This window comes from Odontesthes bonariensis, chromosome 20 (assembly GCF_027942865.1).
Source record: "Odontesthes bonariensis isolate fOdoBon6 chromosome 20, fOdoBon6.hap1, whole genome shotgun sequence".
Taxonomy (NCBI): domain Eukaryota; kingdom Metazoa; phylum Chordata; class Actinopteri; order Atheriniformes; family Atherinopsidae; genus Odontesthes; species Odontesthes bonariensis.
This window is the reverse complement of record NC_134525.1, coordinates 21,965,714-21,986,886: the sequence shown is the minus strand read 5'-3', so window position 1 is coordinate 21,986,886 and position 21,173 is coordinate 21,965,714. Positions and strand designations below refer to the sequence as shown.

Genomic DNA, 21,173 nt, shown 5'->3' with positions numbered 1-21,173 from the left:
TCAAGACCACTTTTCTGACATGCTGGGCTTGGTTTGTATGTATTTTGTCTTATCTTTATCTCAGCCGCCTTAGGGTGTTGAATCAGCTTTTTCCTGCTAATCTTAATATTTGCAAAGAAAACTTTCCTTACCAGTGGAAAATTTTCCATACTTGGACGATCACTCAAACATTTCTGTGCTAATTAGCTGGAAGGTTGAGTTTAAAATCCTTTAGGGTAATCTTTTTAAGTAGATTTTAGCTGACTAATTTTGAATACTGTACATATGCTCTCTGCATCCTTTGTCACAAGTTAACACGGAGAGAGATTTGTGCTGAATCTAAGAAGGAGGCTAAATATGATCATTTCTGCTCCCCCACCATCCCTGTCACGTCATGACCTTTCAGACAGTCTCGTGACCCTTTGTGTGAGTTAATTTACACTAAAGACAAGAGAGAGCTTCTTTTTTTTTGGCACCTAAACTGCAAACTACTATAACCAAAGTAGTTTTACAGCAGCTGCAGCTTAGCACACAATGCATTTCTGTCAGGTGCTACCTGCATGCTTCATGCACACAGTCATTCACCTGCTGAGGGCCCTGGTGAGCTGTTAGGCTATAGTCAATCACCAGAGGTGTTAAAGACGCCATGTCAACACAAACCTCAAGGTGCCTTTTGGCAAAGAAGCAGCGTCACAGGTGATATCTGTACCTTCAAGAATTACTTGAAGACTCATATTTTCCAAGTACACGTCTCCGAAATGCGAACACGGCTAACCTGCACTTATTTTGCTCCACCACACTTGTACTCAGTCATTTGAGTAGCTTTAGATAGATTTAACACTTAAGCTTTGTTTAAGTGTTTTTCCTCACTTGGAAGTCGTTTGGATAAAAACATCTGTTAAATTACTGTAAATTTGAAACAGCTACATAAAGGTTGTTATATTTTGGATGAATAACAACAAATCCCTGCAGCTTCTTAGCCTTAAAGATGAAGACACACACACACTACACATAGAAATAGACAATTATACTATCACACGACCAGAAAACCCACTGGCTACAGTCTGATGACTGTGCCTCTGGGGGCAATGACCAACATTTCTGGGATTCCAGTGTGTTCAGGGCTGTGTGCCAGTCTTTCTTTTTTTTACTCAGACACATTTTTAAAATCCAAATTGTGGTCAGAAGATAGCTGATGGCTCTGAGACTGTTTTTCGATTGCGGTGTTCCAGCGCTTTATGCGAATGCAACAAAAGCCTGATCAAACCTGACCGGTTCAATACTACTTGGACCAAAAGTGAACCACAGATGGAAATCAGAAAGTTTTCAGCACCAAAATCTTGTCCCTTTTCTACATATTCTTTGTATTCATATCCGGACATTTGTTTATAGAGATTCATTGAAAATAGCAATACATTTCAAAATACTTCTCTTAGCACAGCAAATACTGTCTATGTGCAACATAAATGTAGGTATTTCCCCATTTTGGGTTAGGGAGAAATACATCTATGTATAAACAAATCTGTGTTGGGTTTCTCAATCTTTATTTTAGCTTGAAATCTATATACTCGTATTTTTGTAATGTTTTTGATAGTTTGTTCCAGGTAAAAGCTCTAATACTCAGAACAGTTTTGTCATATGCCTGAAGATCATGCATAACAGGGGAATTTAATATCATCTTTAATAATTGGTCATAATAGGCTGTTAAGACTCTTACACTAGTATGGAAAGAACAATGTGGGGCAAATGTGGCTGCTCTGTTATGTGCGATTTTAAAGGGTTTTTTATAAGATGTTTATCGGCAGCACATGATCTGATCTGGGCTCCAGGTGATCTGGGCTCCAGGTGTGACAAAACAGCATTCATCATAACAGAAGTCGTAACTAGTGTAGAGCATTTCCTTCAAATACCAAAGCCCCTTCCTGTCTTGGAGACAATAAAGTAATCAGACCATTATGATAATGGTATGAAACTATGCATGGAAATTCTCTGCCCACTTTCACAGAGATACACATGGCTTTACCCTCTGTCTTTTAGCCTGAAACCACACAATTCTTTATCATTTCGAATTTAAAGGGGACATATTATGAAAAAAACATATTTTCCTGTGCTTTAGCACATAAATTGAAGTATCTGAAGCGGCTTCCAACTCAGGAACCCCAACATAATGTTGTCACTTTGCTTGAGGATGTCAAAGTCAGAAAATATGTAACTTAGGGAGCTGTTAGAGTTATAGTTTAATCAGACGTCACCGTCAAGCTAGATGGATAAAATAAGGTTTGAAAGGGAATTGGTTAGCAGTCATTGTGTTTTAGTGCATAACAAGCAAAGGAAGCCAAACTAAAGACCAGAAAAATTACCAGAAGTCCTTTACTTGGAAGCAGGGTGTCTTTCCTCATATTCTCCTAAGGTCTGTAATTAACACAGACCTTTATGTGGTCCATTTTTCTGTCAGCTGGGCGCTGGTGCATCACTGACTGCCCTCAAAGGACAAGGAAAGTGATGGTAAAGAGATACTCTGTGTGTTTAAACTTTTGATCCAAGCATGTCACAGAAATTGTGACTAATCAATATGTCCAACATTTGAGTGAGAGAAGAAATAAGTATAAACTATAGTATAAACTATAATTCTTTCTCCAAGCAGGCAGTTTAATAACTGTGGCAAAAATGGAAATACACTTGAAATCAATAATAAAATCATGACCTGAAATAGGTCTGGGTGTTGCATCTCAACACTTTAACATTTTATTTAAAATGTAAGAGCCACCTTTATTACACATAAACATACGGACAAACACAAGGGCATTCTCACAGACTGAGTCATAAAGCACCAGGAGACACTGAGGAAGAGGGTGTGATGTTATTTCCAGGGAAGAAAAAAAAATCAAGCATGATGCACATTTCTTTTTGATGATGGCACCTCATTTAAACTTTACTGAAGATCATTTTCACAACGTTTTGAAGTTAGAAATACAGCAGATGAACACATAGGCGAAACAGAATTATAAAAACAGCCCAGACAAAAACAAACACAAACACACTTCCGGTTAGTTTGAGGATTGTGTTAATCATCCTCTGAGTGTTTGTTGACAGGCGTTAGTTTCTTTGCTAAGAGACCATGGTAGAGTATTGTATCTGCACAGCAGGTCACGGGGCCACACCCAGCAGCTCCATTCTCTTCAGTGAGTCTGTCGGACTCGGTAGCTCTGTTACAATCATCTGTCTGGTGGCCACCGACTGTCTGTCTGTTGACTGGAAATAGTGCTCAAGTCATAAAAACCACATGGAGGAGTGTTTTCTGTCACTTGCCGCACACTGAAGTGAGACCTCCTCCTTGTTAGTTTTGGTTTGATTTACACGTCTGGCAAACAAAGACATCGATTAAAGCTTTCAGACTCATCTTGAATCAGTTCAGTTCATTTATCAATCCACAAATAATTCTCCACACTAGTGAAGCAAAAACAGGTTTTTGTTGATTCATCAAACAGAACACTGAAACGTATTCAGACTGTTCCGCCTGTATAGGGGGATCTTGAGATACTTTTTAAACTTGACTGGAGTCCACCTGTGCCTTGTTTGAATTAACTGGGCACAGTTAAGAAGGCACACAGCTGTCTTTAAAATATCTCAGAGTTATCAATTCGTGTCAAAGCGAAAAAACAAGGCTGTGAGGTTTTGAGATTGTGTTAAGAAACAAATTTCAGAAAAACACAAGAGCATTTCTGCAGCCTGTGAAAGTACCTCAAACACAGCAGCCACACTGATTCTGAAATGTCATCCGTGAGGAAGTTTGTTCTGCAACAGGAGCTGGGACACAAGTCTGGATAGAGGGAAAGATGGATGTGGAAACATATTGGGCAATTGTGAGGGAAAACCTTCACCAGAGAGTTCGTAATTTCTGGAGAAAAGATTTGCATTACAACACGCATACCACCTAAGACACAGGAGTGGCGAGACAAAAATTGAACCAGTCTCAGAGGCACGCAAGAGTGATTGGTGAGAAAAACTGAAACAGTACATATGGATAACTCATTCTCAAAGTTATGTAAAATAGTCCCGTAAACACAATTAACTCATGTCCACAGACATGATTCACGTTTTTTTGTGCCACTGAACATGAAAATAACCACTGTCAAATTAAAGAGCTAAAATCGAGTACTATGATGATTACTAATGTTTTCAATTTACTTTAAAATGCCATTTTTGCTGTTTCCTTGCTTTTTTTCCTTCCTTTACTCACTGTTTAGTCGAGGTTTTACACATTACTTCTATTTGGATAGGGTAAGCTATTACAAACAACATTCGCAATGTTTGCAACACATCATACCTGCATTAAAACGGACGCTATGGGCGTATAAGCAATTTAAATCAAATATCATTTTGCTGGATTACTAGCTGCTGATTTCCCGCCACCTTGTCCGAACTCAAAATGTGTTGGATGCACAAACCTGACAAAAAATACAGATTTTTTCTTCATCCTGACAAATACAAAGTTTTCTATTTTGTGACTATTTCATGCTTTTCTATAAAAATAGGTTGGCATGGAATGCAGCTGCGTCGGAGGTTTTAGTTAATGCTTAATTTACTTTTCAAAGACTTTACATTCCAAAAACATACAGTATGTTGCCTTGTCATACACAATCCACCCCATCTAACTTTGACATCATAATTCTGGACTTTTACTTGACTGTTTATTGTGACAGCATTTTATTTATTAATTAATTTATATATTATGATATTATTCGTTTCATTTCTCACTCAAACTGTAAATGACAATAAAGTGTCATAAATTCATTAATGTGACTTAATTTGAAGTAAATACAACTAAAATGAACCGGTGTTACTATTAGGAATTTGTTCAAATACGTTCAAATTTGGGTTACCTGCCACTGCATTGAATTTTCAATTATTTTGTAACTATCTATCATTACTTTGTTTCCTGTTGTTGAGGTGTTGACTGTAGTAAAATACACAGCTGTGGTCCACATGAAGGAAATGTCTTGATCTTATCTGAAGAAAGGAAGCTGTTGAGGATGGAAAGCTGCGAGACATACAGGTGAAAAGCTGCCGAGCCTTCAATGCAGGACTGGTCTGATGAGGTTATAGTAATCTGATAGGCCCAATTGGTGCTTGATTAGACTGGCTAATAATGGGGGGATCAAACAGACACTTTTAACTCAACCAGAAATTCTCTTTTGTTTTTTTTTCCAGTCAGAGCTCATTTTTATCATCTTTTGGATCCACATTTTGCTGCAACCACAGAGAGGAAATAATGAAACCTTCACTTTGCTTCATTATTTGTGCAGGATAAAAAAAACTGTCGAGTATCTCACTTCACGGCTCTTCCTGTTTGAGTTTCCTCCTCTGCTCCACACAGAGCAGACGTCCCTGCAGGATAATACTCGGATGAGCATTATCTGCAGACGGCAGCCTCGACTTTACCCAAACTGCACTCAGGACAGGAAACTATTGATGACCTTCATGTTGAAGGTAAGACAAGAAGAACCTAAATATAGCTCACAAAATCTCAAGAATGTCACTAGTTAGTCAACGCAAGTCTCTTTTTAGGTTTAATATAAACTCCAGCTATTCTTGTGTCAACACTGCACATACAGAGTTGGCATATTTACATATTTGATCTCTCACAGGGAAAGTATTTCGTGGGCAAGGAATGTTTCCTCTGAATTACAGCATGTTTGACATGTTTGATTCCTCACATTCTTCACTGTTGATAAGCTCAAATATTCCTCTATTAACTTCTAGCATATCACTGATATGTAATTTAATTCCTAAACAGGCTATACATGATTTGTAAATGATCCACAAATTATCTAAAAATACAAACCTGAAGCTAAAGATTGAACTTAAGCTCATGTTATGTTTTTATGGAAGGAAACAATTCCTCTTTAAAGTTATGTTATTCAATAGACCAGAAGCCCACTAAAACATTGTGAATATTTGGAAAGTTTCATAATAACGGTAAGATATCTGATTTGTCCAGTTGCCATTTCCACTGTTGTTTATTGCTGATGATATTTTCACCTGAAACTCTGATATCATCCATTTGTTTTTCCTTCAGGAAGTTCCTGCAACTGGTCATTAACTGTTGCTGAGGGGCTGAAGTTTGAGGAAAACAACCGACAGCTTTGAGTTCAAGAAATGAGGGGAAAAAAAGCAGGCCCGAGGGTAGATTTTATTGTTGTGCTGCAGCTACTCTACTGCATCGGAGTGTTTTTCTGCATATCACATTGCCGCGTGTTTTGTAGTACTGTCATGGGAGTTGAACTGACGTCAGATTTCTTCCGCTAATTCAGGTGGCGTTGGACTGCAGCAAGTCTTCACTTTCCTAATCAGCTCCTCTGCTCTCTCATCCTTCCCACTGCCTCTGTGCTTGTCCATTTCCTTCCAACATTTTAAGATCTGATTTCTGTTTCACTGACTCACAACACTTCCCTCTGCAGACATATTTCCAAACTGGCTGTCTGCCCTGCTGATTGGCCAAACGTATTTGAACTTGTGAGTCATTAGTTTACCGGATAGCGCCACCTCTGAAGCTTCTTGAAGTGAAAAACATCCGCAGGTGTGCAGCAGATTGTACAGCCAATAACGTAGTAGGAGACGATTAATCACGGTTATCAGCATGGTTATGTTGGAGTTTAAGATGGTAATCATAGACTTTATTTTTTTTTGAGTTACCTCAATGCATATCTCTCCAAAAAGCTACTGACTTTATACTAAAATGTGAAGACAACAAACCCAGTAAAACACACAAAAAGTCCAAAAAATATTTTGTGATTTCAGTCAGATTCCTGTCAAACCATTCTGCATGTGTTATCACAGCACGTTCTACCCAAAGGTATGGACCAGTAAGTACTTACTCTGCCTGCTAGCAGGCTGTTGTAACTCATCCATATCAACTAAGCAAACGTCATTATGAAGAGTTTACGTAAACATGCAACAAAGTCCACATCAGGAAAAACGACGGGGGTTGAATGGAGCCATTTTCCAACCGTTGTAACCCAGTTCAACAAATGTTGGAGATACAGCAGCTGTTTCCTCACTTCCTGCTTTTAATTAAACCACTCGTTTCTTTTAGTTTCACTCGCTGTTAATCCCTCACAGTAATTTGGTTAAGTTTAAATACAGTTTCTTGGTTAGAAATCAGAGAATTAGAAACGTACCTGCCAAGAATAAACAATAGATCACATTTGGGCTGAAATACATACATTACTTTTCATGGTGTGACACAGCAGGTACCTATTGGCCCATATGAATGGCCTTCATATAGGCTTCTAGGTACAATAAAAGAGTCATCTATAAGATTTCTATTAGATGCCACCTATAGATTGGGCATAATAACAACCTTTTTGGACATTTCTGAGAACTTCTAATCGAATAGACATTTACAAATGAGCTAAATCCATCTGATTACAAAATGTGGTCCAATTATTTGTATATCTACTAAAGTCAGCAGGAGAAACTCTTGATTCATCAACCTGGTGAAAATGAGTAGCTCTGATTGAGTTTTTCAAAACCGGCTCACATATTATGTGACATTTTGTCCTTTAAATTCAGGCTTTTTTATTCATGTTTGCTGATAAAATAATTTTTTTGTACTTCAGATGTGTAACATCTCAACCATTTGGTCTCATAAGTCAAACCTGTTTGACCAGCTGAAGAAAACCTTATAAGAAATACAACGTTATTACATTCTCCTTTGCACTCACTGTGTGGGACAATATTCTGTGCCGCTTGTGATTATGAACAAACTTCTTGCCTCCTCACATCATCCAGGACGGAGTTCGACCTCGAGACTCTGACACAGAAAATATGGGATGGGGAAGTAAACATTTTACTAAATGGGTAAACATTTGGCAGCCAAAGCCAAATGAGTTTGGAGATATGTCGATTTTGTGGACATATTTTTAGAGCCTTTGTGAGATGTTTTAAAATGAAACAGGAAGTTGGGAAGTTTATGCCCCTGGCGCCCGCCATGCTTCCCAAACTCAGTCAAGAGAGACGTGTATGGAAATGAAACAGGGTGTCAACAGTTTGCAATATGGTGAGTAGTTTAGCTCTGACATCGTTTAATGTAACAGATTTTTCAAATAATTTACGGCCTTCTTAAAAAAGACTTTTTATGGCAGACTTTATGCATGAGGATCAGTGTGAATATAGAACTCATTTGAGAAGAGCTGAGTAAAGAAGGTTGATTTGGTTCTGGAGTTCTTCTTCATTCTGAAGAGAAGTAAAACAAACTGAGACAGACGAGCAGAGACTTAAGTAAATGGTTTAAAACACACTTTTAGGTCACTTTAAGTGTTTTATAACAGTCAACATATGTCAGGGGTTATAATTCTTTGAAGTGATGTGTTATATGATTTCTTCTGTGTTTTACTGAATTGCTAAATGTGCTTGTACACCAGCTTCTACTTATGAGTGCCCTCGATGACCTGAATGACCCCTGCTTACAACTACAGTATCAGTCATTGTAAATAATTGATTACATGTTTGTAATACCATCAAGAGTGTTAAACAGGAGAGTTTAAAGTGTTCCAACAAGTAACAATAAGGCCGATTTTGGGGACTTTTACAGTCTTAAAATCATAGGAAACTGACTCCTGTCACTTTTCATGCATAAATGTGAATAATAGGATCATTTATCCAGTTACAATATTATTTTGAATATTATGAATACACAGCGGAGGTTATAAATGTGCATTATCCTGGGATGCCAAATATGTTAACAAAGAAATATAGAGTAAAGAGTAAAGTAAACATTAATCTATGTTCTTTTGTCTTGTTCTGCTTCAATTTTGACTGTTTATTCTGAAATCTGTCTCAAAGTTATTTAAGGTTGTTGTTTAAATGTGATTCTAACACTACAAAAACAAAAAAAAACCTGATTTTAGACAATTACTATGAAGATGAGCATGTGAAGTTTGATTGGAGTTATTTATTAATACTCTATAATACAATCATAACACTGCCAGACAATACATTCATTATTAAAGTACAGAACTTGTCAAAAAACAAAAACAAAACAAAGACACTTTCAGAAGTCATAATCAAGTGAAATGATTACATACACTGAAATAATTTAAATAAATACAACATTTGGAGTAGCTTTATGAGAGTAAGTGTCCCCCTCTGTGGCTCCTCTGCTAATGGTAGCTATTGGGATCTGCTGACTCAGGCCTGTGAGGGCTGGGACTCAAGTACTGTTCAAACTCGCTGCGGTCCAGATCATAAAGCATGTCCAGCTGAACCTGCTCTAAGTAGACGTCCAGGGAGGGCTGGACCCTGTAGCCCCTGGACTCTCTCTGTTCCACAAGAGGACCTGCTGAGGTGGGAAAACCATAATGCACGTGACCATTCTGGGAGCCAAAATACACCTGAGCCTCTGCTTGGTACGCAGGAGGGTTCGAGTACATGCCAGGGTTATTTGAGAAGGTGTCCGTTGCTGCTGCTGGGCCTGGAAAAACGTTGGGGTTTGTGTAGCTGCTGTGCAGAGGAGCGTGTGGGAAAGGAGGCGAGTTTTGGAGGGTCTGTTGCTGGTTCTGGAGCAGGTAGGTGAGGTTGTAGGGCACGCTGAAGCCAGAGCCACAGAGTGGAGAAGCTTCTGGAGTCTGGGGCTTGGAGCTCTTCTTCAGCTGCTTCCTCCGTCGGGGCCTGTACTTGTAGTTGGGATAGTCAATGGTGTGCTGGACCCTCAGACGTTCAGCTTCCTGCATGTATGGACGCTTCTCAGCCAAGGACATGGCCTTCCAGGTTTTTCCTGTAAAGGAGAACATTCTGATGAGTGATCTTTACATTGACTGGATTGGTTTGGTAAAACTGACTGTTGACAGCCCCTGAAATAGGATAATACTGTGCTGAAGGCTAAAGCAAGAAAGCCCCCCCAACCACCACCACCAGGAAGAAAATACAGTGATATCATAATTCCTAACATGTGAGCAGTCAACAGTAAAATCTTATTTTATTTGAATGGATCTCGTAGAGACTATTTAACTTAAACAGATTAAATCACGTTCTTACCAAGTATTTTGCTTAGATCCGTGTTCTCCAGGTCTGGGTTAAGCTGTGCCAGCCGCCTGCGCTCCTCTTTGGTCCAGATGATGAAGGCGTTCAGAGGCCTCCTGACCCTCTGCTGCGCTGGGGCGGACTTAGCTTCAGGACTATTGCAGCTGGAGTCTGAGTTCACGGAAAGCGGGCTTGAAGGCCCCGAACTCGGTGATCGCACCTCGCTCATTTGCTCCGGGTCTGCGGACCCAGAATCCTCTCTTTCGAACATGTCCGCGCAGAGCTGAAAGTGAGCGGACTCGTGACTGAAACGCATGGTTACCGACGGTGATGGTGGTGTTTTTGGCTCAGCTGTAGGCCGCTGTCATCTTCCCGGTGATGTAGAGTGACGGATATAAGCGGCTGCTCCACCAATGGGAGGACAGGAGGAGTGGATTTAATGTGTGAAAACCAGGTGTTTTCTCGGGTCGGTGATAGGCCCATCTGACGCCCCAATCAACGATCCCACGAAACTTCTGATGGGAGTTTTGAGTCTGTAATAAACTTCACAAGCGGGCTGTGGGGCACAAAACAGTCACAAAAGGCAAAATCTCACCCTGAATTAAACTACATGGACGGCAATAGATGATATTTACGCACTTAGACTGTGGCTGAAAAGGTGGTCTAAAAAGCCTGTAGGGAATTGTTTGTAGTCCTCTGAAAAAATATTACCCATAATCATTATTAAAATTTCACACAAAAGTAGGCCTATGTGTTTTCTTTTTTTGTTGTTGCATTTATTTAATAAAAGGTTGTCATGGAGATTTTCAGTGAAAGAAAAATATTACTTCTAAGACATTTCTCCTCGATTTACTCTCTAAAGGTGCATTTAAAAAAAACAAAAAATAAGTTACACTTTTAACTGTTGTAGTAAAATTAATTCAGTTGGACTCGAGAGGCAGATAGGGCGCTGATGGGAGAACATCAAAGTTGTCCGGCATGTATAGGCCTGGTTACTAATTACAATGTGCCCCTCAACTCTTATCGGCCATTCACTATCATTTATCAAAGTACATTTTACAGGACTGAAACAAACATGATCAAGGCGTTTTATTACACGATATCCGCGCACAAATATTTACACTTTGCCCCAAAAGAAAAGAAAAAAGACGTTCTGACTGAAACTACATCAAGACGGATGCCAGACGTGTTTGTCTGGAACATGTCTTGCAGTTTCTCAACAGTATTTAAATTCTAATTTCAAAATAAGAATATTATTGTGACTTTTGGTTTAATTTTGAAACTGTGAACGCATCTTTAAACAAAAGAATGCCATTAGCCTACAGTTGCAGCTGCCCCTACATATTTTCAATGAATGTGTCTGAAGACAAGCATTACGCAAACAATAGATTCCATTATGAGGATTCCGTTCAGCGTCGTTGAATCAGCAATACACGTAGGCTACAGAGCGTCTCTCAGTGAGACCTGCACCTGCACTGCGTTGACCCTGCAGAGGAATCGCTCACGCGGCCTCTTTAAGCTGTAAATGCTTTGTTTTTCAGTGCAACAGAAGGTTAATACACATGGAAATAAAATGCAGCAATCTGAATGGGTTTAACCAGAATATACATGACGCAGAAATCACAAGCAACTTAAACGAATAAGTAATGTGCCCTGTAATGTACTGCAGAATTAGGGATTTTTTTTTTTTTTTTTTGTCTTGGCCCTGCAGAAGAAGTTAGTCAAACCAAAGGGAGCTGTGTATCTTGGTTAAAAGCCGGATCAATAAAGTGATTGCAGAGTTATTTAACCTGTGTTCCTCCACTCCTTTTGGCATCTGATCTTTGCGTTGCTTAAACTGTTCAACACGAATGCGACTTTGAGATGGAGATGACATTCAGAATTAGGGTCTGGATCAAATTTAAATAAGAGTTTTTATTTCAAAGAAACAGTGGTTGTCTACTGTTTCTTAGTGTTTGCTGAGAGCTGTTTATGTGTGTGAGGGTGTTGGGGGGGTCGTTTCACAGGTTGTCAGAATTAAAGCTCGAATCCACATCCGCTGTGTCAAACGGGACGCACGCTCCAACGAGCGGTGAGAAGCGCTAATGGATTTAATCAATCAGCTTGAATGACGCAGCGTGAATACAATAACGTTAGTTTCGGCAGGCCCTTTGAATTGAGTGATTTAAGTCGGCAAAATATTGGACAATCTGTGAGTGTGCTTGAATGTGTGGCTCGATGAGAAAGGGGGTGGTTGCATCTGGATTTAAATTCAACATTTAAACTCGCCACTTGCGCATTCATTTGCTGAACTATTCCTGTGAATCGCCCATTACTCTGACTCTGTACCGAATCCTAATCTATGGGATGACTGTATGGTATCAAGGTATTGTCTCGTAGCCAAACAAGCAGAATGCTGCAGCTCAATGATTTGTGAATAGGGATTGTTCTGGTGCTTTCTGATCACAATGTGCCATTGTATTGGACAGAACTCATATAAGGGACGCTCCTGTCCTTCTTCACTTTGGGTCAGTGAGGACTGAGCAGGCAGGACCTGCAGGAGTTCTGTTCAGCAGGATTTGCAAGGAGATCTTGGCAGCTCTGGATGGTATTTGGATTATTGACTACAATGACTTACAGAGGCCTGCTGCATTTGTGGATTGTGGTTTTGCTTTCAATGAGGATGCCAAAGTAGCAGCAGAAAAAAACGTTGATATATCCAGGCTAGGCTCTCCTTTTATGATGGATGTCGAGCTAATACAAGTTGCAGGATTTTCTAACCTAACCATAGCTTTTTCAGATGTCTATCCACGTGGGGAAAGATGTGGAAAAGTACTGAGGTGCAAAAAAGAAGGCCTTTTGTCTTGACCTTTGATAAGGCAGCACTGTATTCCAGCTTGGCTTCAGTACCATCCCACTGACTTTCCTTACAGTGCTCATTCATAAAGAGCTGCATTGTTTCAAAAAGGTGTGAAGAGGACATAATACTGTTGTCTCAAGTGACCATGATCTTCGCAGCAAGGGACTGTGTTGTATTGTCTTCTATTGTATGGGCACAGCAGGCCAGCATCAAGATACACTGTCAAGTCTCAGACACATTCTATGCAGCAGGCTGCCTCCACCTCCACTCCGTAATCGTGTGTTTGAGCAGATTCAACAGTATACTGAACCCCACCGGGTCCCAAGTGCAAGCCTTCACACTCCCCATATAAACATCGCCCTGCCCTGCCCGGCCCAACCGGCCCGGCCCGGCCCGACCCTACGTCAGGCCTGCTGAGAGGATTACATGACCCCTGGAGTAGACAGGCTTAATGTAGCCTCATTAACAGAACACAATGATGCCCCCAGCTCGGAGCAGAGATAACAGGCCAGCCTCATCTAAACTTCAAACACAGCTCAGACTCAGACTTACCAGGTGGGACAGCGTTCAATCAGCAGCTACAAGGAGAACATGGAGCATTATACAAGGAGCATTATTTTTTTGCTTTATTATGGAAAAATGCCAAACATTTACAACTTTCAGCTTCATGAGAGAGGACAAATAGTTAATGAAAACAGAAATTACAATGTAAGAGCTACAGATTGACATCAAATTGAATGATTATCTCATATCAAGAAGAAAAGCTATTAATAACAATGTGGAAATAAAATTTACACTTCACAACTTCTGGGAAAAAGGCATACAGTAAAAGCTTGAAATGGAAACACTTTCAAATGTTAAATCCTATGTATTTTAGGTTTCGTTTTAAATTGAATTTTTACCTTTTTGGTTTTGTGACAAGTTTGAAACTAAAAATAAATATCAAACACATCTTTAACTGTACATCGCATATCTGCATCTGCTACCAACTATAGTGCAATTAATGAAAGCATGCAGCCATCAATCATGGGTCTAGCTCCTTTCCCCTCGTGCGGTAATCAGACAGCTTTCTAATTTTATTTCATTTGTCTACCATGCAGGCCCACTCAGGCCGAGACTGGCTAATGAGGCAAAGCTCCACTCGTGCTGCAAAAACAGCACTATTCTTTGCAAATTAGGAACTGTATTCTGCACTGATAAGACTCTTATCTGCAGAACTGAAAAGCTCCTCAAAAGTCCTTTACTGTCCACACAGCTGGGCCTGGCATGTACTGCCCCAGCAGGCTGTTTAGAAGATCTGAGCTTTCTTCAGGTTCCTCATCATTCAATGAGCCTGAGTTTGATCCCAGACCTCCGCCACACGTCTGTCCTCTACAGACAGAAGAGAAAGAGGTCAGCCTTTAGCTGTAATTAGTTCTAATTATTAACTGGAACTTGACTGACACCTGTGAGACACCGTGATATCTGTGTCTGTCTTAAACGGCTCATTCAAGGCAACAATCTGCCCAGGTCAGCTTCTGCAGCAATGTCTGAATGTTTAATTAAAAAGTGTGAACTGGTTAGACTCAGACATTAGATTATTTGGAGCACAAACCCCAGACATAATGCTGGCCTGAAACAGGCTCAGATCTTTTAAGCCCAATCGAATTGATAATTCCATTTCTTCTCTCTTTTAATGCAAACCCTCGGCAGCCACACATTCACAGGGTTGATGTTTGTGCCTCGGTTACTCCTTCTCTCTCTGCTGCTCGTTTGAGACCTGATACAAATTCAAAAGAATCTGCTGCTTTGAAGATAAGCGCTGCAGTTCTGCCATAAACAATGATTGTGCTGTTTCTTTCCTGTGGCGTGATTTATTTAAAGTATTATGCAGTAAGGATTTGGGCTGGTTTTCCTGGCAGGGCCGGCTGTGTACGTATCCACTACTTGTGAAGTTTATTGGATACTTGAGACTCAGGAAAACACTCAGGGAGCCGCAAGCAAAGTCATCAAAGTGAAACCTTTGACACCAAGGGTAACTCATTTTGATATTTACCAAGACTGAGAAACTCACCTCAAAATTTAGGCTTTTTTTTTTACATTTTTTAAATACATGTTGAAAGCAAATTTGACTTCATGAAACATCACCTCTTTTTCTTTTTATTCTTCTGCAAAATTGCCTGTCTAATATGGAAAAGGGGATTTTATACAAACACAATGCTCATGGTCTCACACACACACAAACATATGCTTCCTTTGATAAAGTGCTATAGTTATACCAGCACAAATTCTATGGCAGCGACTCTTCAGACAATATCTGCGTGAAATACCAAGTTATTTATAGGGAGTGTGCCATTTTGACTTCAAAAAATAAACACGAGGGCAATGGAGAACTTATACAAAAGAGCCATTATCCGGCCATAACTTGTGAAACTATATTCCCGTATTGGCTTGGTGGAAATATTGGTGTTCTTTGAGACTCTACAACACATCAGCCCATCTATTTGACTGTAAACCTTGCAAATTTGATTAAACATCTCTTAATTTAAGTGTTTGAAGTATAACTGGATAAAAGTCATACAACGTTTTTCCTTGCGATTGTATTCCAACGGGGGGTGGGGGTGTGTGTGTGTGTGCGCAAGGGGGGCAGTGGATCTTTTGAACGTCCACACCAGGATACAGCTGCCTATGACTAATTTCAAACTCCCCTTCTAGGGCCTATACAACCCATTTCACAAGTAACACACATCACCAGGCATCTGTTTCCTGTTTTCATTCTTTGAGTTATCTTATTTTCCTTATTTCCCCCTCACCTGTTACAGTTCACGTTCCTTCCATCATGCAGCACGGGCCAGTTATGCTCAGACACGAGACCGTCCAACGTCAGTTTCCCAGAAAGACTCATGAATGTGGCACAGAACACATCATAAATTATCTGTACGAAACCTGTATTCCTACAATAGAGCTGAAACTTTTTAATCTTTTAAGATTAAGTTTAATGGTAATACGCGCATACACTATAAAACAACAGTCGCCACACAAAGCGCTGTATATGTCTGATTTTGATTTGAGATACTGTACACAAACACCACTTCTCTCCAAACACCTAAGAACTGTAATATTTCAGCAGTTTCTCATCAGTTGGTTTCAGAATCTTTTTCTCCGGCATGTTAACGACCCAGCCTGGAGAGAGGCCAAAGAAGATCTGTCGAACATCCTTCCTCATGGCCAGCATGTGATACAGTTCATCCTTTGAAATGTCTGGCAACACGTAGCCGTACTTCTGTGCCAGGGCCAGCCGGGCCTGCTGGATTTGTTCCGGATCTGCTAAGTAACCCCGGTTTTCAGCACCTCTGTAGTATGGGACCATATCCTCCCCGGGCATCATTCGCTTTGGGATCGGTTGTCCGCGCATGAAGAACGGGACAGGCTTGACGAGAATTTCTGCAAAAATGAGAATGAATTCCTAAGCCTTGTATCCAAAAAAATCCTCCAAAAAACAGCAACTAATAGTGGGATCATTATTTAGTTACCGAGACTAATAGGATCGTAGAAACTGGTCGTGATGACGCCTCCGTTCCGTTCAATAGCAGCGATGGCTCCTTCAGATGCTCTCTGGACCTCAATGTTGATCTTTGCAGCAAAAATATCTGCACCCTGAAAGAACAAACACATGAACTTCTGTCAGGACTGGGTGAAGACAGGGGTCAACCACAGCATCTGTGTGAGTAAGTGACAAGGCAGTCATGTGGTGCCACCTGCTGGTGAGAGTTTATCCAGGCGCTTACTTGAATATTCATCAACTGCATCTTGCAATCAAGACTCTCCTACACCTTTTACTGGAGACCCTAATCATATCGTACTTATTTGTAATCATTATTAGGGACCGAGCAGTGAAACTGCAAGGACCCTATTGTATCTGTACTGTTTCTTATTATTCCGTCCTTCTTTTCGTCCGTCCGATTCTTTGCAAAAGGTACTCGAAAACTCTTGAAATTTTGCAAGCGCCACCTGGCAGTCGACGACATGAAAGAATCTAAACTTTATATTTTTGAGTCGCTCATTGACTCTGTAGCGCCCCCTACGATACTTAAAAATGGTCCCCTTATTGGGGTTAGTTTCGCGTGGGACGGCAAAATTCGGTACACTCATTCATCATGCCCAGACGCATAAAAAAGTCTCTTGCCGCCATGGTCCAACGTCCACAGGAAGGCGGCCATTTTGGATGGAAAGTGCGTTTTTGTGCCATTTTTGACCGATTCCACGCCTTGCATATGATCGACTCCTACAGATTTAATGCTACAGACTTCAAACTTGGCCAGGTTACTCTTAAGACATGGGGGAAAAAAAGATCATGGGGAAACTTTTTCAAAACTTAAAGGGCGTGGGCGTGGCGACGCCTCAAAGTTTGATGACTCGCAATCACTCGCCACAAAAAATTAAGTCGCTTATAACTCTGACATACATTATCCAATCTGTCCCAAACTTCATACGGTGAATGCTGGACCCAGCCTGAACGCGGACATATTATCATAGTGACATCCACCTATAGCGCCACCTGTTGGTGGTTGGAAAAGTCTTTTTTTTTTTTTTTTTTTTTTTTTTTTAAAAAAACACCTCGCATCTGATCGAACTCCTCCTACAGATTTAAGGCTACAAGCTTAAAACTTGGCCAGGTTACTCTTAAGACATGGGGGGAAAGAATGATGGAGAAACCTTTCCAAACTCTGAACGGTGTGGGCGTGGCCAGGCGGTGAAAATCGTGCGATGGCGTTTGTGATTTGAAAGCCTTATCATCATCGCAAAGTAGGGGTGGGCGATATGGAAAAAATGTTGTATCACGATTTTTTTGCATACAATCACGATTTCTTATCACGATCTTCCATCCAGAAAAAAAAAAAAAAAAAAAAAAAAGACCAATTACAGTAGAGTTAAGTCGACATGCTGAACCACAGAAGAGCTAAGGAGTAAAATAAAGAATTTGGCAATCAACACATGTAAATCAACTGTAACCCAATTCAAGATGAAAAATAATGATCTAATTAATGACATCTGACACAGTGAGAGTGAAGCAACCGGAAATAGAAAAACGAACCACTGATGACGACTTGACTCCACCTCATGATGCCATTTAGCAACAGATGAGCAACGCTGCATGTTCATTTACTGCAGCCACCATCACCAGAGCGCCCTAAAGGAATACTTTTCAACTGTGTAATGTTTGTCACGGTCGCGGTGCATCCCTTTTCTCTTGCACCGTAGTTAGCTTACGAGCTAGCTGTTTCCTCATCCGACCCGAGAGTGCTGCTGCCGGCCGTGAGTTTCTCCCGTGCGCCGCTATGGATGTGCTGTGGATGGTGCCGCTGCTGCTGTTCCCATTCCTGATGTGGACCAGCAGCAGTGGGTTAGGGTAGAAGAAAACCCGAACCAATTCCAAATTACAGAGGTGGATTTCCTCTTCTTCACCAGCTCGTCGGCTGCCGCATCGGCAGGAACCAGTATAAAATTAAAAAAAAACAAAAAAAAAAAACATTGCGCTGATTGGCAAAGGCGATCTATACGGTTTCTCTAATTTGGTAGATCGCCTGCGATTCTCCACTCTTCCTCGCCAGTCACGATTTTATATCGTCAGATCGCGCACCCCTATCGCAAAGTCATGAAACTTGGCACACACGTCCACCCTCTCGACCTCGTACGTATGTAAAGGGTATCATGTGTGGGTGGAGCAAAATGGCTCAGTGAAGCCCCCTAGAAATTTTCAAAAACCCCACCGCATTGGGGTTATTATGTGCTCGTACGTACGCAGAGGGTATCTGCGTGTGGGCAGAGCTGCGCGACTACGACGTCCAGCGCATGCCGCACACCTCGGTCCCGCATGCAGCTGCTTGCAGCTTTCTAGTTATAATCTTTTCTTTGTAGCGATGAACAAGGACAACAGGCTAACATGCAGATCTACTGGTGGCACTTTCCTCAAAACCTTTCTATCCCACACAAAACAAGACAAGGAACATTTACATTATATCCATTTTACATTTCGTGTGCCTCACAAAAACCTATTGTATACAATATGTCACCTAATGCAGTGGTGTGCAACACTGTTGCATTTCCTGTATGCACAGTCACAAGGAAAATGGGGAAAAAGCCATAGAAAACAAAGAAAAGAAAATGCAAATAAGGTTTTTCGACACTGCGACGTCACATTTAGCTGCCATAAAACAAAAAGGGACAGCAGCAGATGAATGCATTACTGTGATGTTTTGGGTGTTGTGGTGGAGGAAGACGGAACTCAGCAGCGACTGAAACTAAACATTTGAAAGGGAATATCTCGAGTCACTTTGGTGAAACAGGAAAGCACTAACTAGATAAAACACACAGGGTGTGTACAATTTGCCTTATAAAAATGCATTATTGCTGTAAAACAACGGATATTAGGAGCTGTTTTCACTCTTACCAAAGATCTACAAACAAAGACCTAAGACAAGGCAATGTCAACGTTGTGATACAACTTTGAAAGAGAGAACAGACTCTCCAAATCTGTGTCAGCTTTCAAAGATGATGATCTATGGGCATATTCGGTTGTTGAGCGGTCGCCAGCATTTGACATTCCTTGAGTTGTGATGCGAGCTGACCATTCCCTAAAAAAGTAGCTGCACCCTGTAGCCAAATAGAGGTCCAAGGCTCAAGTAAAGCTACTGAAATAAATTCAGACTGATGAGTATTGAAGAAAGCAACAAAGAATACTGAGGCAGCCATTCTTCTACCCAATTTATGAATAAATAAGGATGTACTTTTGAGCACCGACTTCCCTCTTACCAGGTATGCCGAGTGTAGAATAAGCAAGCGAATTACCTCATCAACAAGCTGGACTCCATAGTCCCTTTTCAAAGGCTGGATCGTCACTCCTCTGGCATTGACAAGCTGGGTCAGGTCCATGGGCTGGGTTGGGTCAACTCGCCCCAGATCGATCAAGTACTGCAGTCGTTTCAGGGACAGAGGTTGGTATTGTGGACGCCGACTGAAAAAAAACAATAATAATAAAAAAAAAAAAAACCATCAATGAACAGATTTGAGATGATAATGTTAACTCAAGGGTGCCGGTCAACTTAGCAAAAGCTGATGCCTGAGAAGAAAATGCAGAGGATCTCTGTAATCTGTTCAACTAAAGTTTTAATACACAGCAATACTGCAGCAATCATACCAATATTGGCCAACAGAAATAAACTAAATTGAGTGTTTTTGACCAGTGAAGCTTTGGAAGAAACGTATTAAACCACTGAATAAAAAACAAACAAACAAACAAACAAAAAAAAGTAAAACTAGGAACAGACATTTGAGTTTAGTGATTTGCATCTGCATCACATAACAGCTTAAAATCCAATATCTGTTTGTCTGAATAAAATGCAACAATAACATTACATTCTAACCTAGTAAACATCCACTGGTTAGTTATAAATGTGGAGAACATGGTGAGGAGCTTGTACCTGTGCCCTTCGTTGAAGCCATATTTTGGTATAGACAGATAAAAGGGAGTCTGACCCCCCTCGAACCCCAGCCGAGGTCGGGTTCCTCTCTGCCGCTCTCCTTTGTGACCTCGGCCGCTTTTGTTGCCACCGTGCTGTCCTCTGCCCCGCCGTTTGCCCTGCAACACAGCGATATTAAAAGCTATTTTTTTTTATCTAGCAGGCAAATTATCTTACGAAAGGCTCCAATGGCTTACAATTGCTTACTAGCCATGTTAACTACATTGCGTTGCTAACGATAACTTTAATAAAGGCAACGTGTTAAAACTTACCAGTTTCTTGGCTCCTGGCTCAGGACGCAAGTTTGCTAAACTTATCCGCGGCAGACTCTTCAAAACATCCAATGCTTTATCGCCGGGTTTTTTAGGGAAAGACATGTTTCTGCTGCTCGCATGTCAAAGTTAGCAAACCAAGGACACACACGTCACGTGACGTGAGGGCGGCGGAAGTACTTCCGGTTAGCTCACCGGGACTTTTCAAGCTAAAAGCCCGACAATCAAAATGTACCACAAAGGTGAAGTACGTGGTGTAAAACATAACTAAAAATAACAGAGTAACGAGAAAACAGCCTTGTGCAAAATATGATATCATTTTAGAAAGCAATATTTGGGAAATATGGCTAAAATAAAGGAGCAGCTATAAGACTTTACGGTCTAAAAAGGGCACATGTGCAAAAACAAATATTACTGAAAAAAATCGTAAAAGGTTTAATTTTTTTCGAACATAATGCTCGTACTGTTACGTAGTGTCACTGTCAATATTTTCTAATGCAACTTAATGTGTTTTGCTGCTACCATCGAGGATTTAGCTGTCCTTAAAGCAGGTCGCGTTGA

General features: G+C 40.7%; 2 protein-coding genes across 2 annotated transcripts; both read right to left on the bottom strand.

The window, feature by feature from the left end:
• Nucleotides 1-9,143: 9,143 nt before the first annotated feature.
• On the bottom strand, nt 9,144-10,318 carry sox32 (SRY-box transcription factor 32). The gene is made up of 2 exons (XM_075452592.1): nt 10,018-10,318; nt 9,144-9,757 (listed from the first exon to the last, which is right to left on the bottom strand). The coding sequence occupies exons 1-2, from the start codon at nt 10,316-10,318 to the stop codon at nt 9,144-9,146; spliced, it is 915 nt and encodes a 304-aa protein (XP_075308707.1).
• Nucleotides 10,319-15,792: 5,474 nt separating this feature from the next.
• On the bottom strand, nt 15,793-20,777 carry mrpl15 (mitochondrial ribosomal protein L15). Its single transcript, XM_075452039.1, has 5 exons — nt 20,613-20,777; nt 20,302-20,459; nt 19,670-19,835; nt 16,354-16,477; nt 15,793-16,264 (listed from the first exon to the last, which is right to left on the bottom strand). The coding sequence occupies exons 1-5, from the start codon at nt 20,715-20,717 to the stop codon at nt 15,927-15,929; spliced, it is 891 nt and encodes a 296-aa protein (XP_075308154.1). The 5' UTR covers nt 20,718-20,777; the 3' UTR covers nt 15,793-15,926.
• Nucleotides 20,778-21,173: the final 396 nt, after the last annotated feature.